Source organism: Larimichthys crocea, chromosome VIII (assembly GCF_000972845.2).
Source record: "Larimichthys crocea isolate SSNF chromosome VIII, L_crocea_2.0, whole genome shotgun sequence".
Taxonomy (NCBI): Eukaryota; Metazoa; Chordata; class Actinopteri; family Sciaenidae; genus Larimichthys; species Larimichthys crocea.
In genome coordinates this window covers 12,231,482-12,255,470 of record NC_040018.1, presented here as the reverse complement: position 1 = coordinate 12,255,470, position 23,989 = coordinate 12,231,482, and the positions used below count along the sequence as shown (strand labels likewise).

At 39.7% G+C, this 23,989-nt stretch overlaps 1 protein-coding gene across 1 annotated transcript in view; it reads left to right on the top strand.

Moving 5' to 3' along the window:
• pde3b (phosphodiesterase 3B) overlaps positions 1-23,989 on the top strand; it is a 50,603-nt gene that overhangs the window by 14,970 nt on the left and 11,644 nt on the right. The window contains exons 2-4 of the mRNA XM_010731063.3: positions 14,799-14,849; positions 15,496-15,744; positions 16,016-16,167. Coding sequence (XP_010729365.2) covers positions 14,799-14,849; positions 15,496-15,744; positions 16,016-16,167 — 452 coding nt within the window. The remainder of the gene's footprint in view (positions 1-14,798; positions 14,850-15,495; positions 15,745-16,015; positions 16,168-23,989) is intronic.

The following is a 23,989-nucleotide window of genomic DNA, read 5'->3' as shown; positions in this document are numbered from 1 at the left end:
CTCTTTTCTGTGTTGCACCAACAGCAGGTTCTCCATATTTGTCTCCGAGAACGCGCAGGCCTCATGGCAGGGTGACAGTCTCACTATGTGTGCGCTAAACACGAGGGACTCCACAATGTGAAATACCAAAACACCCCACCCCTGTACCAAGCCAGGGTAGATTATTCTCATGAAACTCATTGCTTTCGGAAGTTGAAACAAAAGACATTTTTCTTTGGCTTCTTAAACTCTTGTAGGATTTAGGCCCTGACCTGTTATGTTGGTGCTGTAAACTATCAGCTGCTGTAAAAGTATGCCCACACATTGTAGTAGAAAGCGTTCAGTTGTCCATTGTCTGGCCACACTGGGGAAGTGGATTGTTGCACACTCGTGGGTATTTGCCTCACAGTGAAGAAGGGCGTTTTGCCTGAAACATCTGTGCTGGATAAAATGACAGAACTGGAGAACGGTGTTGGACAGTTTATCATTCAGAAAGGTCCAGATTATACAAGAATGTAGTACATCTTTATATTCTAAAGCATTTAAATAGAAATCTATGAAAAAAGTCAAACATCACACAGGCCTTAAAACTGCATTTTTAGCCCTTGAGGAACTCCAAAACTACTAAAATACTTCCTGCTACTGCTAGAAATAAGGGTCGCTAAACGTGGACTGAACCATACAGTAAATATGTGTTTGTCTTTGAGTGTATTGATAAATGCATATTAAAGACAGAAGTGTGCAGGATTTAATAGCATCTCACCTCAGCCTCTCATTTCTAGCATATCATCTAGCAAGGTCCTATTTGGAGCCAGTTTAGTTTGTGGTTCAACATGGTGGACTCTGTGAGAGAGGACCTGCGGCATCTGTAGGAACAGAAAAACAACAAAAACAGAACAATTTTTATTTTCAGGTGATTATAGACTAATAAAAACATACTTACAGTCCATTACTTTCATAGAGCACTGTACCTTTTTAAATTTTTTCAAATTATATTTACGACTACTTAATTTATGATCTTATATCACTTATCAAAGTTCCCGTAGACTGTCACTCCTCGTAAAAAGAAAAAAAAAAAAGAAAAGAAAAAATCCAGCTAGACTCGGCAGACAGGAAACCTGGTAGCTGTGAGGCATTTTGAAAAGTACATGTAGAAGCTCCGTATGATGCTGACCTTTAGCTCTGCGATCCAACCAGGCCTTCACATCACGTTCAGGACAGGCTGCAGCATGCCCTTTGTTGCTATGGTGCACACAAACAGACTTTCACTATGACTGAAATCGTGAAATTACTCCATTCCTCTATAAGTTACTAAAAAGTGTGTTCTCCACTTAATTAACAACTAGACTGACAATGCTGAGGAGCTTCAGATACAGTACGTACTGATTCTGACCTTTTTAACTTGACAAGTGTACAACTGTAAGCTTCTTAAGCATTTTTTTAATTTAACCCTCCTGACACCTCAGCTGTACTGGCAGCGTTGTGAATGCCATATGTAAAGCAGAAATGAGAAGCGGCCTGCAGCCGGCGTTAGTCACTCGCTTGTAAATGATTTACTTAACACACAATTTCTGTTGTGGTGTCTTTTTCTCACTGTTCTTTGTGTCTGTCTCTACTTCCCTGTTAACTCCTCCTCCCGCTGCTCGGCTCTGATGGATGGCGTTTGTGTTCACATGCTTGTTATTGGCCAGAGCTCCAGGGCTCAGGCGTTAGGTTGTGTTTATGAGAGGAGCCTGCACTGATTCCATGATAAAACCAGATGTTCCCTTACAAGGCTTCGAGCCTCCCTCATCTAGCTCTCATGTCCATATCAGGTATAACCTTCCTGTTGCACTCAGGCCTCCCAGCCTCCAAACTATAGCTTAGTGTTGGGCTCCACAGTGGTAAAAAAAAAAGGGGTCGTGTGAAGGACATACATCACGTTTGCACTTTGATAGAGAGAAACCGTCTAAGTTAGAATATGCTGGAAAAAATATTTGTTTTCAGATACTACCTGTCAGAACAGAAGATTTACAACAAATTACTAACTAAAAAAATGCAAAATATTCAAAGTATGAAAAGCTGATCATATAAACACCAGCACAGCACAGTTTCCGTGTTTTTCTGTGACGTAATGTTGTCTTTTAAAATATGTTGAACTTCAGTTGAGCTTCGCATTTGAGATGTTTGTGTTAGTGTTTGGCATCAATGCTTGATGACCACAGGGTTATACAATGAACCAGTGCTCACCTAAGGAGAAATGAACAAAGAATAGATTTAGGAAAAATCAACAACAAAGTTTTTTTAAAGAAAATATTTTATGCATATATATATATATATATATATATATTTATATACAAATATACATAAATACATACATGTGGTGCAGTTAGATCCTGTCACACCGAATCACCGTCCTGTTGATCTAACAGATTGTAGCTCCACTGTTATCAGATTGGCTCCATGTTAACATACTGGAGGCCTATCAGATGCCAAAACACCAGAGAGCAGGTGATAATACTATTGATAGGATATACTATTGTGACGTACGTGCTAGAACTATGCTGTCCACATTACAAAGTAATCTACCTGGAATGTGCGCTTGCACATATTTGATTTGAGAATTTGGAACGTTGCTGTATGACGTCGTACCGCATTGTTGTAAAAGTTGAGTCGGGTTCAACGTTTTCAACGGAGCCAGGTTGAAATGAATGAAGAGGCTGCAGATTTTCATGCGGTATTGTCTGTCTAAACATGGCATTAGACTTACAAGATGATTCTTGACTTGGACAGTAAAGCTGTTTTAGTGTAGGGCACAGTCAGGACACAGTTTGAGCAGAAAACTCTGAGATCACCTTTGTCCCCTGGCATATTGAGTCTTTGATAATGCTAAACTTCAAACGGCTTGTGAGAAACCAAACTATGGGCTATTATATGCAGAGAGAAATAGAGCTGTAAGAAAAGACAAACAAAACAGAGAGACCTGTCAGAAGCAGATCTGGTTACTTATTGTAACTCAATAAACAGCTGCTTAAATGTTTTTGATGACATGTGAAGCCCTCGTCAGCCTCTGATTGTACATTCTGTGCGTCACAAGGTCAACGGTGCTTTTAATAATTACTTGCGTTAACACTGGGTAAACCTGGGATATTTATATGAACCTGCAGATCAGCAAATCAATGTCAGCAGAAAGGACTTTAAGAAGTACTATTCAGAGTATTTACACTTGGGCTCTCTGCCACCACTCTCTAAAGGTCATACGTGCCTATATTCTTGCCAATCTCTTGTGATAGCGATGAATTGCTGCGTTCCAGGTCAACAGAAAATTTAAGCTCAGATAAAATGTAACCGGCATACATAGCCTGCACTGCAGACCGCCCTACAACTATTTATAGGAGCATGATTTACTGAATGGTTTCCAGTAAACGTGGGGTCAAAGTCAAACATGGATTCAATACCTTTATGCAGAATATATTTAGTTGTGTAAAATTGTCATCCCAAGAGTTGTAAAAAGGCACATTCTTTGTCTCTTCTGGAGCTCATCTCAAGGAGAGTCTGTTTTGCGGCCACCAGCTTGGATTTAACAGGTGTCTTGAATCACTTTTTACAAGATGAACTCTGTTAATGAATACATATTTTAAATATTTTGTGTCCTGTGTGAATAGTTGAGACCTATACCTGCAGTAAATCTGACCAGAAGCTTAGCTGTGAATAAAGGGACATGGTTTCAAACAAATCCTTAGTAAATGTGACCTACCTTCTAGCAGATTATATAAGATTATATTTTTAATATTTTGTGGCATTTACTAGATAGCACACAGTGGAATTAGAAGAAAAAGAGCAGAAAGATGCACGTCTGATTCAAATACAGTTTGGTCTGTTTTTCTTTTTATGGTTTCTGTAGGTCTTAAAAACACTCCGAATGTTGTGCTGGCTGTATTTTGCCAGCATTGGTAGCTGACTACTGCGTTTTGTTGTTGAGTACAATCAAAAAGTTACGGGCCGTTTGAGCATGAAACACACCATTGTGGGAAAAAGTTCATCATTGACGTAGTAGGGCTGACCTTACTCAGATTGTGGCATTGGCATTGAGTCACACTTCATATGTGTGAGTCAGCGCTGACAGTTAAACTTGTCTCTCGTTAAGCTACAGATTCCTCGTCAATGCAGTGCACCGTGTCAGCCTCCACTTCTACTAAAGCACAAATGTGTAACATCAGATTTGTCGCTTTGTTGTTGTTGTTTTTGAATCTATAAGAGAGCTGGGTTTATGATTAACTATCACAATCACTTCTCATATTTCAACCTGAAAACAACTGAAAAAGCAAGACAGTAATTATTCTTATTTATCATTAGGGCTTCCAGGCAGATATAATTCTGTATATTCCTGTACAATATTTGTATAACAATAATAATGATAATCTCTTTTTGCTTTAAAACAAATAATACGAGGAGTAAAAAAATGTATGTGAAAACAAACACCAATATAGAATTTTAAGTAGATTTTAAATATTTATCAAATAAATTAACCATTTGTATAGTTTTTTAATTGAAATTGGGCAAGAATTCAAAACAAATCTTTATATTCTAAAAAAAAAAAGGGCAGTCTTAATTATTTAGCATTTAGGATTTATAATTTTTTTTTTAGCATTTACCTTTTTATAAAAGGTTGAAGACAAGACTATGATCAGAAATGTGTCCCATAAAACAAAACTATATAATAGGTTATCTCGTGTTAACTTTCAAAATTGCTAATATCTTTATGAAAATTAGTGCATCTATACAGCATTTATTTTTTATTTTTTTTGTGGATCTTGTACACATTTAACTTGACATTTACGATGCCGTTTTTGTGGCTTCTCCTCCAACATCAAGCACGGCAGACGCCAAGTAGCTGCTGCCCCATTTCTTTCGAAAAGGCTCCATCATGACCTCTTTGGCTTTCCTCCTACTGGTGTGCACGTATGAGGCTCTGTGTCCTCTCTGCCTCTCTGCTGTCATTTTTTGTCACTGATTCCATTTCTGCTTCCATTTTTTCTATTTTATGGTTGGGACGTGGTGCAATGCAAATGTTAAATGGTGGAAGCAATGCAAATGTCAAATCCAGGATAAACAAAGCTGGCAGCGCACTGTGACTCCTCTGTGATGGGGTCTTAAACCTCTTCTCATGATTGAACTTGATATCATAAGCTTTGATGAAATGGCTCAGTAATGTCTGTTCCATGACAATATCTATCTAAAGTTAACCACCATACGCTACTGGTCATCCAAGGATCCATGAATTAGTGTTTTGTTGCTTCTAATTTTAACTTTTGACGATTTCTTCTTACAAAAGCTACACACTCTTACGTTAACTTACGCAGGTGTGTGCTGGTCCTCGTGTCATCCACAGTCAGAGCACCTGAATTAATTTTATGCAGAAAGGGTTTTTTTTTGTTGTTGTTGTTGTTTTGTGTAATTTTTTTCCACCGCAGACATTTTGGCTCGTCATAGCAGGAAAAAGCACAGGTGTTACTAATAACATGAACAATGGCTCTGTTCCATTTAGTTGTCCTAGTAAACTATGACAGTGAGCCAGTGTGTGCAATAACCACGGCCCTGAAACTCACACATATAAATGGAATAATTCATATTATTAATTAATTACACATGTGTTTCTACCAATAAGTTCAAATTCCTGACGTAACAAAGGTCGCATTCCTCTCGCCAATGTGCATCTAAAAAGTCATTGGTCATAAGAACACTTTGCTAAAAGACATGTAGGATAGGCTCAAGAATCCTTTTAGTCATCGTCTACGGTGATAACGATCTTGCCCATGACGTCTCAAACTTTTTGTTGTTGTCGGTTGACTTCATTTTTTTTCTTTAACAATACCTTCCCAAGAATGCGTTCCCTTTTAACAGCTGCAACAGAAGGTGCTGACTGAATCTTATTGCTCCATCTCATTGCTTGTTCCACGTGTTGATCTTTTAAAGGATCTTTTTTCTGCAACACAATGCACCCAAACAAAGATAAAGTATTGTATTATGTTAACGGCCTATTCATGCTTAGAGCTGCAAGTGACCACAATAGGTTAAGTAAAATGAATAGATGAGTATAAATGTCTAATTTCTTGTGCGTCACACTGGCTGTTAAATATGTGTGCAAAGTGCAAAACTCTCCCTGTGGACATCTGTCCATGTAAATCTGGACCAACACTGTCTGACTTGATTTTAATTTTACACTGATAGCATCTTAGATGTTTTTAAAGGTGAGAAGTAAAAGAAAATCAAATGTTCGAAAGATAAAATCGTTAATTAATTATCTTTGGTCAATCAATAGAGCTTTTACCGTTCTAGTCATCCAACTACATTCTTGGCCTTCCTGCATCTCTTTCTGGAGGATGCTAAAGTGATCTGAGGTCAGAGAGATCCAGTAAATCCAACAATGTGGACGCTCTGCTGGGACCCTTGAGTATCCTCCAACGCTTTCTCTTGAAACGAGGACACACCTGCAGCCTCAGAGCAGCCTGAGTGATGTCTGGTCTTGCTTTCCCTTCCTGAGCCTCCAAATGTTTTCACCGTAACTCACCCACAACCTATGATTTCGCTTCCACGACTATGGCTGGTGCAGCCTTTTGGGCCTCTGCGCCTTTGTTTCTTTAATCCTTTTTGTCAGTTTCCGAGCCCAGATACCCAACTTTCTCCATTGTAAGCCAAGGTATGTGGAGCTGAAATCAGACTTTTGTCCAGAACTTACTGTGTGTCTGATAAAACCACATCACTTCAATGTCCATTGGACTCGTCTCTTGGCCTTGACAAAATAATAGTATTGGGGAATAAGCACCATCCAACTTGGTTTAACAAAAAGAAATTTCCTCCAACTTCCCAAATAGTGCACAGTTGTGACTCTTCCACTCTGTTTTTCTGTCAGCCTTGTTCTGGTCCATCTGCTTTTTTTCTGGGGACACAACTGGCTGACAAATTCACAGAAGCCAGGAAGCAGACAGCAACTGCTATCTTCCCTGCTTCAAAGGACTTAGTGGGTGTGTGTCTATAGGATGTGTGCTGTATGTCTCCTGACTCATGTAAACAAAATGCTTTGGCAAATAAAACCACACGCTATGCCCCTGAGATAAAGGATGAGAGACTGCAGCAACAAACTACAACCTTTGCCGATGTAAACCAGACGGGGTTACACGCTGAATACGTGTTTTAGCTGATTAATCGCTTGGTTTCGTCCAAGCAAGTTTGTTAGTCTCATTATGAGAAACTGAGGACTATTTGGCTATATTTAAATTCTCTTTATTGTCGGACTACTAAGAGACCATCTACATTATCTATCTGGAAAACTGTGCACGAAAAGACTGGATTTAATGTATCGTTATCCTCAGAGAGCAACAACCATGGCTGTCTGGAGACAGAGGATTAGAAAAGCACAGTTTTCAAAGTGTATTGCTTTATAAGGTTGCGATGTTAAATTATTCGTTTAGTTCGCGGTTTGATGATAAGCGTGCGGTCCTCGTGTAACGTGACATGGTGCTGGGATGTGAAGAGGAAACACACGAGTTTTTTCCAGTAATTGATTCGACGCGTATGTGCTATACGAAGAGATCACTAAAGCTAAGCTAACCCTAACCCTAACCCTAACCCTAACCCTAACCCTAAACCCAAAGTTAGGCTCATCTGTCGTCTTTAGTTCTTCTAGTTTCGACACCTTTTTTTCGCAATGGGAGCTTCTAAAATGGACTGTAACACCTGGATCCAAACTTTATTCAGTTACACCAGTGTTTCCTCTGTCCATGAATTCAGTGTTGCTACCTTGTTAGCCTCCTATAGTACATGGGAACATGGTGTCATGTAACTGCATGCCATACAGATACTGTAGACTGGATTGTTGTTGCCTGGCTGGTGACCTGTACTGCATTGTGCTTTAGACCATCTTATCTTATAGTATTACATGGCATATGGTGTGTAGCAGGTGATACTAATATGTAGCAGGCAGTGTGTAGGTTGATCTTCAGAATGGATCTTTTAAAGTTGAACAAGGTGGTCAGTTTCACTTGATGTGATAGGGGTCACATTAACAGGTGGCTTCTCTCGTCAATCCATTGACAGAGGTAAATGCACGTAAGCTGGGAACATACAGGCAACCTTTCAGAGTAAAGGAACACTCTTCTGCCCGAGGAGTACATCCGTCATGTCAAATGGAAGTCAGTATTTACTTTAACTGAATGATCTTTTTCAGGTAAATAGTTCAGGTGAAATATATGACAGATTAACATTTAAACCCTTTTTTAAAGAGTAAACAAAACCCTAACATGAGCGTTTTCACAGACAGGTAGGAAGTTACAAACCCCCCTTTTAAAGGGAGTTTAAGTTTTGTTCTCATACAGCATTTAAAACACAGTGCACAGCCTTGTTTAAATGTTAGTGTATTGGCTTCACTACAAGAAACATCAAACTTCAAGATTTCTACATACCTGCTGTTGTTTCTTTACCCCAGCATGTTATGTCACCTTCTGATTGTTCACTGTACTTCTTTAAATCTGTTGTCATACAGTATATGTCCAAAAAGAAGTGCCCATATCAGTCACTGTAAACAAACATAGTTGCAGACTGGCTGGCAGATCAGCTCCTAAATGCGGTGACGTGACGTTGATTCCAAAGCCTATTTGATGCTCTCCATTAGCCTGGGTGTCTCCCCTTTGAGCTGGTTTCTATAAATACTCAGAAAGTTTTCCACCATGAAAATCTTGGATGCCACTTAAACTATGTTACTTTTTATTGTGTGAACATTTGTGGTGTTTCTTTAGCTCCACCCCCACAGGATTGAAATAAGAAATTGACTTACATCTGTTAAAACGGTTTCTTAGCTCTTTCTGTCTGTAGTGACATTAGCTTCGCAAACTTACAACCAGCCGAACGAGATGTGAGAACTCTTAACTTGTTCATGCCTCGGATGGTTGGAATTTTTAACATTTCATTGGCACTGTTTTTTTGATTCACTGGATTGTTGCCAAATAGGACAAACACCACTCAGTGTACAAAGAAACAGATCTTATCATAGAAGTACTTAAAAAACACTCCGAATGACACTAATAGATGCTGGTTTTTGCAGGCAGACGCTGAACAACACCACACCAGTGAAGTGGTAGATGAGTGTGAAAGTGAGGGATGACATTTTGCACGAGCTTCTTTCCCTAGTCAAAGAATTTTCCATGGTCCTGCCAGGTTTCCCTGACAACACTGGTGACAGCCATTGGTGGACTAGCCATCTGGAGTACCATGAGTTTTCCCGTTGGGCCTGTTGACCTGTGGGGTTGTGAGCCAAGCAACACAGATGCAAAAAGATTTTTTAACAAGTCTTTGGTCCTGTAGATAGTCTAGGTGGTTACACAGGGAGGAAGTACCTTATCTTCTCCTAAGTCTCACGGGAAACTGCTTAGTCAGTTCATAATAATTTCATCTGCCAACGCCAGTTTGGTCTTTGAACCCTTCAGCAGAGGGACAGATTGTGTTAAAGAGTGAAAAATAAAGTACATGTCCTGTGTTGTTTTGTTAAGATATTTTGATATTATTTAAATCTAACAAATTTAAAACTTCTTGAAAATCTTCAGACATGTAAAAGCTAACCTTCTGAGTCTGATGCTGTAATTCATTTTTTATGTCCATTTTGGTTGTAGACATGATGTCCAAAGAGAAAAAATAAGTAGTCACTTGTCCTTATTGTATGTGCCTTATTTCATACAATGAACATCGGGCCTCTTCATCCGGCCCAGAAGCCACCTCCTAGTGGCCCAGCATACATAAATCTGATATATGACAAAATATGTTTAACTTCATAGTGTATGAAAGTAGCTAAGGAGTGAGACATCTCCCATCTCTTGCACATGCGATTGGGAATTTTTTTTTTATGGATGTAGCACACCGGGTACATGCAGGGCAGCTGGTGGTGGAGCACTACTGAAAATATGTTTCCATACTTTCCAGACAAACTTTTCTAAGGGATTAAAAGTAGAGGGACCCTAAAATGCAGAGTTTCAATCTGTTGTAGTCTGGTGCGGTTATTCACTGACCAACAGAGCGATAACAGCTTCCCTTCATGTATCCAGGATTTTGGCAAAGAAGAAAAGGCCATTCACAGGTTTCCGAAACCGTGAAAGAATGCATGCTGGCTGTCGTGGATGAGGTGATAAATGCTGACAAAATTAAAACTAGCATGACATCCGCTATTAAAAATGTACCCCTTTGAGACTTCAACTGTTTCCTGGGTTGAAATTCTAGCTCCAGGTGTTTTTGAAATGGTGTCAGAAAAACAACAACAAAAAAAAAGTTGTTGCATTTGATTCAGTCCACAGACAAAATTGATAACTGCACAATATATTCAATGTGATGGTAAATGCTTAAAAGGTCCTGCTGTACGTTAATGACACAATTACGTGTTGTTATAGCAACGCTGCTAAAAGTTGAACATGTCTTAATTCAAAACCTTCTTGTCACTTTGAAGACACCTTAACCACTTCCATATAATTGAAGCTGTTTGACTTTTGTCCGTCAGTAACTTCCTTATCTGGTATGGGGTTAACTCGAGTTCACTGTCCTATGTTTATCTTTAGCAACAGTTTATGAGAAAAATTCAGTCAGCTTATCTATTCCTTATTGTTACCAGGAAAAAATGAAATGAAGAATTGATGTTGAGTAAAGGCCAGAAAAAGGTTTTGAAATGTGAAATCCTGGAAGGAAAGAGAATGATTTTTTTGTCCAGGTTCTTAAAACACTTCAAACTTTATTGTGGTTGATTAATTTATTAATAATATTGAATGTATTTTGTAGATAAAAGAAATAAAAAAGGTATATTGTATCATGTGGTTCCCTCTTTATGTGCGTTTGAGTGTACAGTCTGGGTCAAAAGTTCAGAGACAGGTTGTTTTAATCCCAGGCTTTTCCTTCCTTCAGTTGCCTCGACTGGCTGCTGGCCTACCATCAACTAACACCGCCTGAGCTTTGGCACTTTGCTACAGGCCCAGCCATATCCTGCCGGTTCAAGCATAGTCCAACTAATAGAACACACACACACACACACACACACACACACACACACACACACTCTCTCTACTCAAACCTCTCATTTGGTTCGCTCTCTTTCCCGAACGGGCTTAAAAGAATCGAGCCAGCCTGCGCTTTCTTTTCCACTCTCCGTATCATCTTTTCTTCCCGTGCGTGTCTTGACAGCCAGAGCCCTGTCCTCATTATCAGCGTGCGCATTGTGCAGAGGGCTGCTGACGCTGTGTGTGTCGCTGCAGACTGATGTCAGCACTGCCCTGCTCCTCTCCATACAAATGCCCTGCCTGCCTACCATTGATACCTTTTCTCTGTCCCCCCCACACTCTTATTAGCATGTTTTTATCAGTTCTAGCACCTCCGAGCGTAGCTAATATGGCACGCAGGTGTAACAAACTGGCCGTCTAATAGCTCGCAGTTTTATTGACTCCTGTTGGGAAATATTTACGACTTGTCTCATGTCAAATAACTGTGTATGTGCGTGTTATATGGATGTGTACTATATTTTTCCCCTTTGAGCGCGCGTTCGATTGCGCGTGCGTCTGTTTTGTCGGTGTGGATCCCTCACTGTTTGTTTTGTATCAGTCTATTCATAGTGGTGTGAATAAATATGGTGCAGTTATTTCCCTTTTGGAAAATACCTACACCATAAATAATCTTATATCATCAATCATAGACATGCGTATGTAGGTGTACACACAGGATATGGCCAATTGCACAAGTCTAACAAGCTCTGCCTGTGCCTGTGTGTTTTTTAAAAGCTAGCCTGAAATGAAAAGAAATATCAGAGAAAATATTTAACGGGTAGGCAGTCTGACGTTGTTGCAGACATGTCCCCATATTCACAGTGTAAATCTGACGTTGCAAAACTGTCCCCACACAATCAGGCTATTTATAGTCCTCATTTTGAACAGTGCAACTGTTGTTTGGGTTTATAGCACGATTTACACTCGTTTATATTGTCTACCTTTGTCGGCCTCCACAACCTTAAAGTCAACAGTGGCAGTAAAAGTAGCAACCTTTTCTTTTTTTAACTTATTTTTTTTAAATTTAGTTTTCATCAACAACAGCGCAGCAGGTACATTTCCTTCTTTCTTTCTCCAGTTGTAGGCAACATTTACAGTCAAGTTATAGGCAAATAAGACAAAAACAGCATAAATATTCACTCCAAATGAATATATTAAATATACTGGAAATATAATGTACTGTACATATATATTGTCTGCTCCATTGTATAATATTGTATAGGAACAAACACAATACTAAAAAACAGCGAGGTGTTGAGTAGAGCATGTATTGTATTGTATGTATGTATTGTTTTAGTTATGATTGCCTCATAAACCTCATTTTATTAATGAAGCCATGACAGGACTCCACCATTTGATAACCTTAATAAATATGTAGTGTTTGTAAAGTTTTACTAAAGCAAAATGTACTGAAGAATAATTTATTATTAGATTAAATAACTATTATTTCAAATACATTAACATGTAAGGAACATATTATATTTGTATATTGTTGGATGGTTAAATCTACAACAATGCATCATATTTTATAAGACGGTCACCTGCACGGTAACGAGTTACTGTACTGTGTGACACGTTTAGTGCGGTTAAAAAATACAATACGTCTCTTGCATGTAGAATTATAAAGTAGAGTACAAAATGGAAATACTGAAAGTGCTTGTGTGATTAAAAAGTCTGTTTGTTGCTTGGCACACGCTCTAATGGTGGAGGTGGTAACATTACCTATTTAGCCAGCTTTTCCTGTTCCTGAGGAGACACCCACATCTTTGTTATGTATGCTCTTTATCTTTGCATAAACTGTGCGTAAATGCACAAAGTAACAGTGCAGACAGATTGTAGATACTGTGTGACGTTTTGAGTGCATCGCCCCAGTGTGTGCCGCATGTGAGATGAAGAGGGTCAGTAGAAAATAAAATTGTCAGCAATGCACAATCCTTTGGTTGAATTAAACGAAGGCCAAGTGCAACACACATGTTGTGTCTACATTTGTTAATTTTTTTTCTAAACAAGCCGAAGGCCAACAACTCTGTCCTCAGGCCGTCTCCCGCCATCCCGTTGCCATGGTGTATGGAGCATTGTTTGCTGGCCTCTATGTCGGGTTGCCATGGCAGGGCTTATTTGCCATATTAAATGTTTGGCAGCATTGTACAGATGCTGATGACAAACACCCAACATCCCACTTTGATCAATGAAACGGTTACTGATTAGAGTAGATGGGATGGAGCCGCTGATTTATTTAACAACCTCTACTTATAGCTTTCATACACTGTATTACATGCAAAAACATGTGCAAAATCAAAGTAACATGACAGAGAAAATGGAAAGAAATGTGAGACTTTTGTTTTCCTTATTAGATTAAGAACTTGTCCTTGAAGCTCTTGAATATTGGCTGTTGTTTTTGTAAGGTAAGGTCGTTTATTTCTCAAATGTCATGCACTAAAAAGGTGCCCAGCCCTCATGGGCTAACAAGACACTGCAAATATAACGAACAGGAGCAATAACAACATGAGAGCAGAAGAACAAATACAATACGCTATACACGTCAAACAATGTAAACCCAAAATATCCACCATCCTGCTTCTGAGGCTATGAGACAGAACTCGAATCACGCAATAGAACAGCATTGGAGGAGTGCATTTTAAATTGTAAAGATAAAAATCTAATTTAAAGCTATTCCCTGAAATAAAGTTCAATTTATTTACTAAATAATTGATACTATAGTGTCATATCAAAGTCTTTGGCATTGCTGACTATGATCGAACGATGAATCCAGTGTAAGATCTCTTCACGTTTTAAAATGCGATAGGATGCATCTTGATTATTCATGACAACATGACGTCTGGCAAGAGATAGAAAAAGAAGGACATGCAATATGAGGGTGTGAGTTTACATGTTAGGTCGAGGTTGTGGAGGTGCTTTTCACATGGAGCTTAATCCTCTGTGGCTCTCCCCCTTGTGGTTTGGGGTGAGACTGCATGGTGGCTTTTTAAAAGAAACGTACACAGGTTGGATCTTCCATGCAAAGTACTGTACTGTACTTCTCCCCATTAAAAACCTAAAAGTAGACCTAAAAACAGTCTAGCAGTTTATCGCCGTTCTCCAGACTTCATCATTAATACTATGCTTTATGTTTTTGTGCTGTCATAAGGTGTAAAATAAAAATAATGAAATGCAGAAAAAAAATCAGTGAATGTGCAAAAGTATAACAAACTTGGTTAGTTGATATCTTAACTAGTCAATCTAGCAAATATTTCAGATGCAGCGACTTCGTGTTACACAACTTGCACCAACTTTGACTATACGCTGCTGCAACGTGTGAGAACTCCTGTTTGGTTACCAACAGATAGCGTGGAAATGCTGCTGATTGACGTAGTTGGAGCCAGATAAGATCTCATAGCTCCATTGTAGACGTACCATAGTGGTTTTAGTGGTTTGCTTTTTCTTTTTTTTTTTTTTGCTTTCAGTGAAAGGCCCTCCGTCACTAAAGCAGAATGCATTAGCACCTGTAGTAGAAAGTGAATCATGCGGTGCAGGAAATCCTTAATGTAAACTGTTACTACACGCTTTGTTCAGATAACAGACAGAATAGAGTCTCATTTAGAAGCCGGTTGCTGACCTGTGAGTGCACTCACAAAAAAAAAAAGTCATAAGGCAGCTTGCAAGAAAAGTGAAGCACGGTTCAAAGCCTGTGCTCCTTCCACACTCTTTGTTATGCACAAACACATGATGACGTTTGACTGACAGTTTCCGTGTCTCTCTTGTGTTTCTCAGATGATCTTGTGGGACTGGGATCTGAAGCACTGGTACAAACCTCAGTATCAGGTCAGTACTGTGTTTAGTGTGTTTTTCAGCACGCACCATGTGACATGGTTCATTCAGGTGACACGCAGATCATACAGGTCCTTTTGCACGCAGTGGTCTCTGTCTATAAGTCGCCTTTAGGACATTCAGTTCTCCTTCTGATAGTTTTGGTTAAGTAAAATACACATTGTGTAAAACCTTGCATACAGTGACCTTGGAATCGTTGGCATGCCACAATTTATCTCACTCAGACATTCTTTGTTTTGTTTGAACTATGTGCGTAATCTATCAAAGAATTCAGCTCCCACTGACCAGAAATCATTATTTGTTCGTGTTACAGTCAGGCCAGACAGAAACCTGCCCTTAAAAAAATCTGTGCTAAACTCCTCTTAGAATTTATATGTTTTAACTTTAGATGTTAGCCTCCTCTCATTTTTTCTCCTAAAAAAGTTTCTGTTGTGTAAGAGGCTGGAGGAATGAGGGAAGAATGAGGAAAAATATTAACGATCAGTCTGCTATGGGAAAACGAGAAAAGAAATAAAGTGTAGAGAGGGAGTACTGTATACCTGACACCACTAGCCCAGACAGCCATCAAATTTAGAGAGCATGAATCGCAGTCCATATAACAGAAGTAATACTGAAGATGCCCTCCGTGTGCGTGTGGCAGGGTGCAGTGAGCGGCAACGGCGTGGATCTTTCAGTCATCAACGAGGCCAGGAACCTGGTGTCAGACCTGCTGATGGACTCGTCCCTGTCGCCGCACACCATCTCAGCTCTGCGCAGCATCTCCAGCCTCATGGGGACGTTTTCGGGCTCATGCCGCCCACGGGTCAACCCCTTCACCCCCTTCCCGGGTTTCTACCCCTGCGACGAGGTGGAGGACTCCGTAGAGAGGACTGACAGGAAAAGCATTAAGGTTGGTGCAAGCATGAGATGACAGATAAAAGAATGACGGCATTTGCGTATTTGATTAGCCAGATGACGTTTTTGTGATTGCAGATAAGGTTGGAAAAGAATGAATAAGGCTGCGTGTTTTGCGCCGTTCTCAGCCTGATCAAGTTCACGATTCATTATCAACAATCGTTCAGCATACCGCAGTCCTTACATTTCCTGTTTCCTGTGAAACTTGACCATCATCTTTGTGTGTAAAGCATACATCTGTACTGGAGACGTTCTTTCTCCATCAGGGTCTGAGCAGCAGAAACAGCCTCCCCACCCCTCAGCCCAGGCGGAGTTCCACCTCCTCCTCATGCTCTGCACTCCCTCCTCTTGACTCCGCCTCGTCACGCTGGGAACGGAACAATGGCAAGAGACCCCACCCTGACCTCAACTTGACCAGGTACCAACACAAACACAAATTGTACATTTTACCACCTTCAGAAACACACACTCAGTTCAGCTCACTTCAGCTCTCTCTCTCTCTCGCTCTCTCTCTCACACACACACACCTCATGTGGGCTGTACTTTACCCTGAATCTGCCCTGATATTTGGTTCAGATTAATGGCTGTTCTTGCAAGATCTGAGTAATGTGACTGTACTCCAGCTTCGCTCTTTGTCAGGTGGCTCAGCAGCACCTGTGCACAGTGAGGTTTTTTGGGGATTTTTTTTTCTTTTCTTTTTTTTGGTCAGTCCAAAAAAGTTATGAATGGGCCTACCAGTCTTTATTATAAAATAGAAATAGTACACTTCACAGGAAACCAGGTCAACTACTTATAATACATGCTTATCGAGAGGAGCAGGTGAGAAATATAGATCACATCTGGTTCTGAATAGAGCAGCCACATGTACAGTATGTACATACTTATAATATTAGTGTTCAAGTTTCTGCTTCTGTTCTTTCACATTTTTCCTTTTCTCCCTTCTCACATCTACATCATGCTGCAGTATATCATAGCTATATATCATAGCTATATCATCCTAACAAAGCCTCATATATATATATATATATATATGTATGTATGTATGTATCCAGGTTACATTTAACCCTTTTTTAACCCACAAATGTGACAATCTGAGGAAAATAGGCATTGTAGTGAGACTGTTTCCACCCCAGCTTAACGGAGTAGGATCAGTTTTCACCGGCTGTGCAGCAGTAAGACGGGGATAAACGATGGGACATGTATCACATTACGTATGAGAAGAAATGCTGCAACACATGCAGACTGCTTTTATTTCGTATTGCAATAAGTAATGTAATCAACACTGCTGTAATTTTTGAAATGCCTGTCAGAAAAACAACAACAAAAAAAATTGTTGCATTTGATTCAGTCCACAGAAAAATTGATAACTGCACAATATATTCAATGTGATGGTAATGCTTAAAAGGGTCCTGGCTGTACGTTAATGACACAATTACTTGTTGTTATAGCAACGCGCTAAAAGTTGAACATGTCTTAATTCAAAACCTTCTTGTCACTTTGAAGACACCTTAACCACTTCCCTATAATTGAAGCTGTTTACTTTTGTCCGGCAGTAACTTCCTTATCTGGTATGGGGTTTAACCGAGTTCACTGTCCTATGTTTATCTTTAGCAACAGTTTATGAGAAAAATCAGTCAGCTTATCTATTCCTTATTGTTACCAGGAAAAATGAAATGAAGAATGGATGTGAGTAAAGCCAGAAAAGGTTTTGAAATGTGAAATCCTGGAAGGAAAGAGAAATGATTTTTTTGTCCAGGTTCTTAAACCACTTCAAACTTTATTGTGGTTGATTAATTTATTAATATATTGAATGTATTTTGTAGATAAAAGAATAAAAAAAAAGGTATATTGTATCATTGGTTCCCTCTTTATGTGCGTTTGAGTGTACAGTCTGGGTCAAAGTTCAGAGACAGGTTGTTTTAATCCCGGCTTTTCCTTCCTTCAGTTTGCCTAGACTGGCTGCTGGCCTACCATCAACTAACACCGCCTGAGCTTTGGCACTTTGCACAGGCCACAGCCATATCCTGCCGGTTCAAGCATAGTCCAACTAATAGAACACACACACACACACAAACACACACACACACACACAACACACACTGCTCTCACTCAAAACCTCTCATTTGGTTCGCTCTCTTTCCCCGAACGGCGTAAAAGAATCGAGCCAGCCCGCGCTTTCTTTTCCACTTCTCCGTATCATCTTTTTCTTCCCGTGCGTGTCTTGACAGCCAGAGCCCGTCCTCATTATCAGCGTGCGCATTGTGCAGAGGGCTGCTGACGCTGTGTGTGTCCGCTGCAGAACTGATGTCGCCACTGCCCTGCTCCTCTCCATACAAATGCCCTGCCTGCCCTACATTGATACCTTTTCTCTGTCCCCCCACACTCTTATTAGCATGTTTTTATCAGTTCTAGCACCTCCGAGCGTAGCTAATAGGCACGCAGGTTGTAAACAAACTGGCCGTCTAATAGCTTGCAGTTTTATTGATCTCCTGTTGGGAAATATTACGACTTGTCTCATGTAAATAATGTGTATGTGCGTGTGTATATGGAATGTGTACTATATTTTTTCCCCTTTGAGCGCGCGTTCGATTGCGCGTCGTCTGTGTTTGTCGTGTGTGATCTCTGCACTGTTTGTTTTGGTATCGTCTATTCATAGTGGTGTGAATAAAAATGGTGCAGTTATTCCCTTTTGGAAAATACCTACACCATAAATATCTCATATCATCAATCATAGACATGCGTATGTAGGGTGGTACACACAGGATAGGGCCAATGCACAAGTCTAACAAGCCTCTGCCTGTGCCTGTGTGTTTTTTAAAAGCTAGCCTGAATGAAAAGAATATCAAGAGAAAATATTAACGGGTAGGCAGTCTGGACGTTGTTGCAGACATGTCCCCATATTCACAGTGTAAATCGACGTTGCAAAACGGTCCCCACACAATCAGGCTATTTATAAGTCCTCATTTGAACAGTTGCAATGTTGTGTTGGGTTTATAGCACGATTAACACTCGTTTATATTGTCTACCTTTGTCGCTCCACAACCTTAAATCAAACAGTGGCAGTAAAGTAGCAACCTTTTCTTTTTTAACTTATTTTTTTTAAATTAGTTTTCATCAAAACAGCGGCAGCAGGTACATTTTCCTTCTTTCTTTCTCCAGTTGTAGGCACAATTTACATTCAAGTTATAGGCAAATAAGACAAAAACAGCATACATATTCACTACAAATGAATATATTAAATATACTGGAAATAAATGTACTGTACAATATATATGTCTGCTCCATTGTATAATATTGTATAGGAACAAACACAATACTAAAAAACAGCGAGGTGTTGAGTAGAGCAGTAGTATTGTATGTATGTATTGTTTTAGTTATGATTGCCTCATAAACCTCATTTTATTAATGAAGCCATGACAGGACTCCACCATTTGATACCTTAATAATATGTAGTGTTTGTAAAGTTTTACTAAAGCAAATGTACTGAAGAATATTTATTATTAGATTAAAATAACTATTATTTCAAATACATTAACATGTAAGGAACATATTATATATTGTTATATTGTTGGATGGTTAATCTACAACAATGCATCATATTTTATAAGACGTCACCTGCACGGTAACGAGTTACTGTACTGTGTGACACGTTTAGTGCGGTTAAAAAATACATACGTCTCTTGCATGTAGAATATAAAGTAGAGTACAAAATGGAAATACTGAAAGTGCTGTGTGATTAAAAAGTCTGTTTTTGTTGTGCACACGCTCTAATGGTGGAGGTGGTAACATTACCTATTTAGCCAGCTTTTCCTGTTCCTGGAGGAGACACCCACATCTTTGTTATGTATGCTCTTTATCTTTGCATAAACTGTGCGTAAATGCACAAAGTAACAGTGCAGACAGATTGTAGATACTGTGGTGACGTTTTGAGTGCATCGCCCGAGTGTGTGCCGCATGTGAGATGAAGAGGGTCAGTAGAAAATAAAATTGTCAGCAATGCACAATCCTTTGGTTGAATTAAACGAAGGCCAAGTGCAACACACATGTTGTGTCTACATTTGTTAATTTTTTTTTCTCAAACCGAAGGCCAACAACTCTGTCCCAGGCCGTCTCCCGCCATCCCGTTGCCATGGTGTATGGAGCATTGTTTGCTGGCCCTATGTCGGGTTGCCATGGCAGGGCTTATTTGCCATATTAAATGTTTGGCAGCATTGTACAGATGCTGATGACAAAACCCCAACATCCCACTTGATCAATGAAACGGTTACTGATTAGAGTAGATGGGATGGAGCCGCTGATTTTATTTAACAACCTCTATTATAGCTTTCATACACTGTATTACATGCAAAACATGTGCAAAATCAAAGTAACATGACAGAGAAAATGGAAAGAAATGTGAGACTTTTTGTTTCCTTATTAGATTAGAAACTTGTCCTGAAGCTCTTGAATATTGGCTGTTTGTTTTTGTAAGGTAAGGTCGTTTATTTCTCAAATGTCATGCACAAAAAGGTGCCCGCCCTCATGGCTAACAAGACACTGCAAATATAACGAACAGGAGCAATAACAACATGAGAGCAGAAGAACAAATACAATACGCTATACACGTCAAACAATGTAAACCCAAACCACATCCTGCTTCGAGGCTATGAGACAGAACTCGAATCACGCAATAGAACGCATTGGAGGAGTGCATTTAAATTGTAAAGATAAAAATCTAATTTAAAGCTATTCCCTGAAATAAAGTTCAATTTATACTAAATAATGATACTATAGTGTCCATATCAAAGTCTTGGGCATTGCTGACTATGATCGAACGATGAATCCAGTGTAAGATCTCTTCACGTTTTAAAATGCGATAGGATGCATCTATCTTGATTATTCATGACAACATGACGTCTGGCAAGAGATAGAAAAGAAGGACATGCATATGAGGGTGTGAGTTTACATGTTATTCGAGGTTGTGGAGGTGCTTTTCACATGGAGCTTAATCCTCTGTGGCTCTCCCCCTTGTGGTTTGGGGTGAGACTGCATGTGGCTTTAAAAGAAACGTACACAGGTTGGATCTTCCATGCAAAGTACTGTACTTACTTCTCCCATTAAAAACCAAAAGTAGAACCAAAAAGTCTAGCAGTTTATCGCCGTTCTCCAGACTTCATCATTAATACTATGCTTTATGTTTTTTGTGGTCATAAGGGGTAAAAAAAAATAATGAAATGCAGAAAAAAAATCAGTGAATGTGCAAAAGTATAACAAACGTGTTAATTGATATCTTAACTAGTCAATCAGCAAATATTTCAGATGCAGCGACTCGTGTTACACAACTTGCACCAACTTTGACTATACGCTGCTGCAACGTGTGAGAACTCCTGTTTGGTTACCAACAGATAGCGTGGAAATGCTGCTGATTGACGTAGTTGGAGCCAGATAAGATCTCATAGCTCCATTGTAGACGTACCATAGTGGTTTTAGTGGTTTGCTTTTGTTCTCTTTTTTTTTTTTTGCTCAGTGAAAGGCCCTCGTCACAAGCAGAATGCATAGCACCTGTAGTAGAAAGTGAATCAGGCGGTGCAGGAAATCCTTAATGTAAACTGTACTACACGTTTGTTCAGATAACAGCAGAATAGAGTCTCATTTAGAAGCCGGTTGTGCTGACCTGTGAGTGCACTCACAAAAAAAAAAAAGTCATAAGGCATGCAAGAAAAGTGAAGCACGGTTCAAAGCCTGTGCTCCTCCACACTCTTTTGTATGCACAAACACATGATGACGTTGACTGACAGTTTCCGTGTCTCCTTGTGTTTCTCAGATGATCTTGTGGGACTGGGATCTGAAGCACGGGACAACCTCAGTATCAGGTCAGTACTGTGTTTAGTGTGTTTTCAGCAGCACCATGTGACATGGTTCATTCAGGTGACACGCAGATCATACAGGTCCTTTTGCACGCAGTGGTCTCTGTCTATAAGTCGCCTTTTAGGACATTCAGTTCTCCTCTCTTCTGATAGTTTTGGTTAAGTAAAATACACATTGTGTAAAACCTGCATACAGTGACCTTGGAATCGTTGGCATGCCACAATTTATCTCACTCAGACATTCTTTGTTTTGTTTGAACTATGTGCGTAATCTACAAAGAATCAGCTCCCACTGACCAGAAATCATTATTTGTTCGTGTTACAGTCAGGCCAGACAGAACATTTCCCCTCAAGAAACCTGCCCTTAAAAAAATCTGTGCTAAACTCCTCTTAGATTAATGTTTTAACTTTAGATGTTAGCCCCTCTCATTTTTCTCCTAAAAAAGTTTCTGTTGTGTAAGAGGCTGGAGGAATGAGGGAAGAATGGAGGAAAAATATTAACGATCAGTCGCATGGGAAAACGAAGAAGAAAATAAAGTGTAGAGAGGGAGTACTGTATACCGGACACCACAGCCCAGACAGCCATCAAATTTAGAGAGCATGAATCGCAGTCATATAACAGAAGTATACTGAAGATGCCCTCCGTGTGCGTGTGGCAGGGTGCAGTGAGCGGCAACGGCGTGGATCTTTCAGTCACAACGAGGCCAGGAACCTGGTGTCAGACCTGCGATGGACTCGTCCCGTCGCCGCACACCATCTCAGCTCTGCGCAGCATCTCCAGCCTCATGGGGACGTTTTCGGGCTCATGCCGCCCACGGGTCAACCCCTCACCCCCTTCCCGTTTTCTACCTGCGACGAGGTGGAGGACTCCGTAGAGAGGACTGACAGGAAAAGCATTAAGGTTGGTGCAAGCATGAGATGACAGATAAAAGAATGACGGCATTGCGTATTTGGATTAGCCAGATGACGTTTTTTGTGATTGCAGATAAGGTTGGAAAAGAATGAATAAGGCTGCGTGTTTTGCGCCGTTCTCAGCCTGATCAAGTTCACGATTCTTTATCACAATCGTTCAGCATACCGCAGTCCTTACATTTCCTGTTTCCTGTGAAACTTGACCATCATCTTTGTGTGTAAAGCATACATCTGTACGGGAGACGTTCTTTCTCCATCAGGGTCTGAAAGCAGAAACAGCCTCCCCACCCCCAGCCCAGCGGAGTTCCACCTCCTCCTCATGCTCTGCACTCCCTCCTCTTGACTCCGCTCGTCACGCTGGGAACGGAACAATGGCAAGAGACCCCACCCTGACCTCAACTTGACCAGGTACCAACACAAACACAAATTGTACATTTTACCACCTTCAGAACACACACTCAGTCAGCTCACTTCAGCTCTCTCTCGCTCGCTCTCTCTCTCCTCTCTCGCTCTCTCTCCACACACACACACACCTCATGTGGGCTGTACTTTACCCTGAATCTGCCCTGATATTGGTTCAGATTAATGGCTGTTCTTGCAAGATCTGAATAATGTGACTGTACTCCAGCTTCGCTCTTTGTCAGGTGGCTCAGCAGCACCTGTGCACAGTGAGGTTTTTGGGGATTTTTTTTTTTTTTTTGGTCAGTCAAAAAAGTTATGAAGGGCTACCAGTCTTATTATAAAATAGAAATAGTACACTTCACAGGAAACCAGGTCAACTACTATAATACATGCTATCGAGGAGAGGGCAGGTGAGAATATAGATCACATCTGGTTCTGAATAGAGCAGCCACATGTACAGTATGTAAATACTATAATATTAGTGTTCAAGTTTTCTGCTTCTGTTCTTTCACATTTTTCCTTTCTCCCTTCTCACATCTACACCATGCTGCTATCATAGCTATATCATCCTAACAAAGCTCATATATATATATAATATATACATCCTAACAAAGCGCATATATATGATATGTATATGTATGATATGTATGTATGGTATGTATAGATGTTATATTGTATGTGTGTGTGTGTATAATATATCTATATATATATATATATATATATATATAATATATATGATATATATATATATATATATATATAGAAATCATCCTACAAAGCCATATATATATATATATATATCATCCTAACAAAGCCTCATATATATATATTGTATATGTATATATGTATGTATGTATGTATATATGGAATGTGTGTGTGTGTGTGTGTGTAGTATTGATATAGATCATATATATATATATTATTCATATATATATATTATATATATATATAGATCTGGAGGCTAGTTGTTTAGGAGAGATATAGATGTAGGAGGCTTTGTTAAGGAAATGATATAATAGATATTTATAGATATATATAGAGATATACGCAAGCCGAAAATGCTGGTTATCCTCACCGACC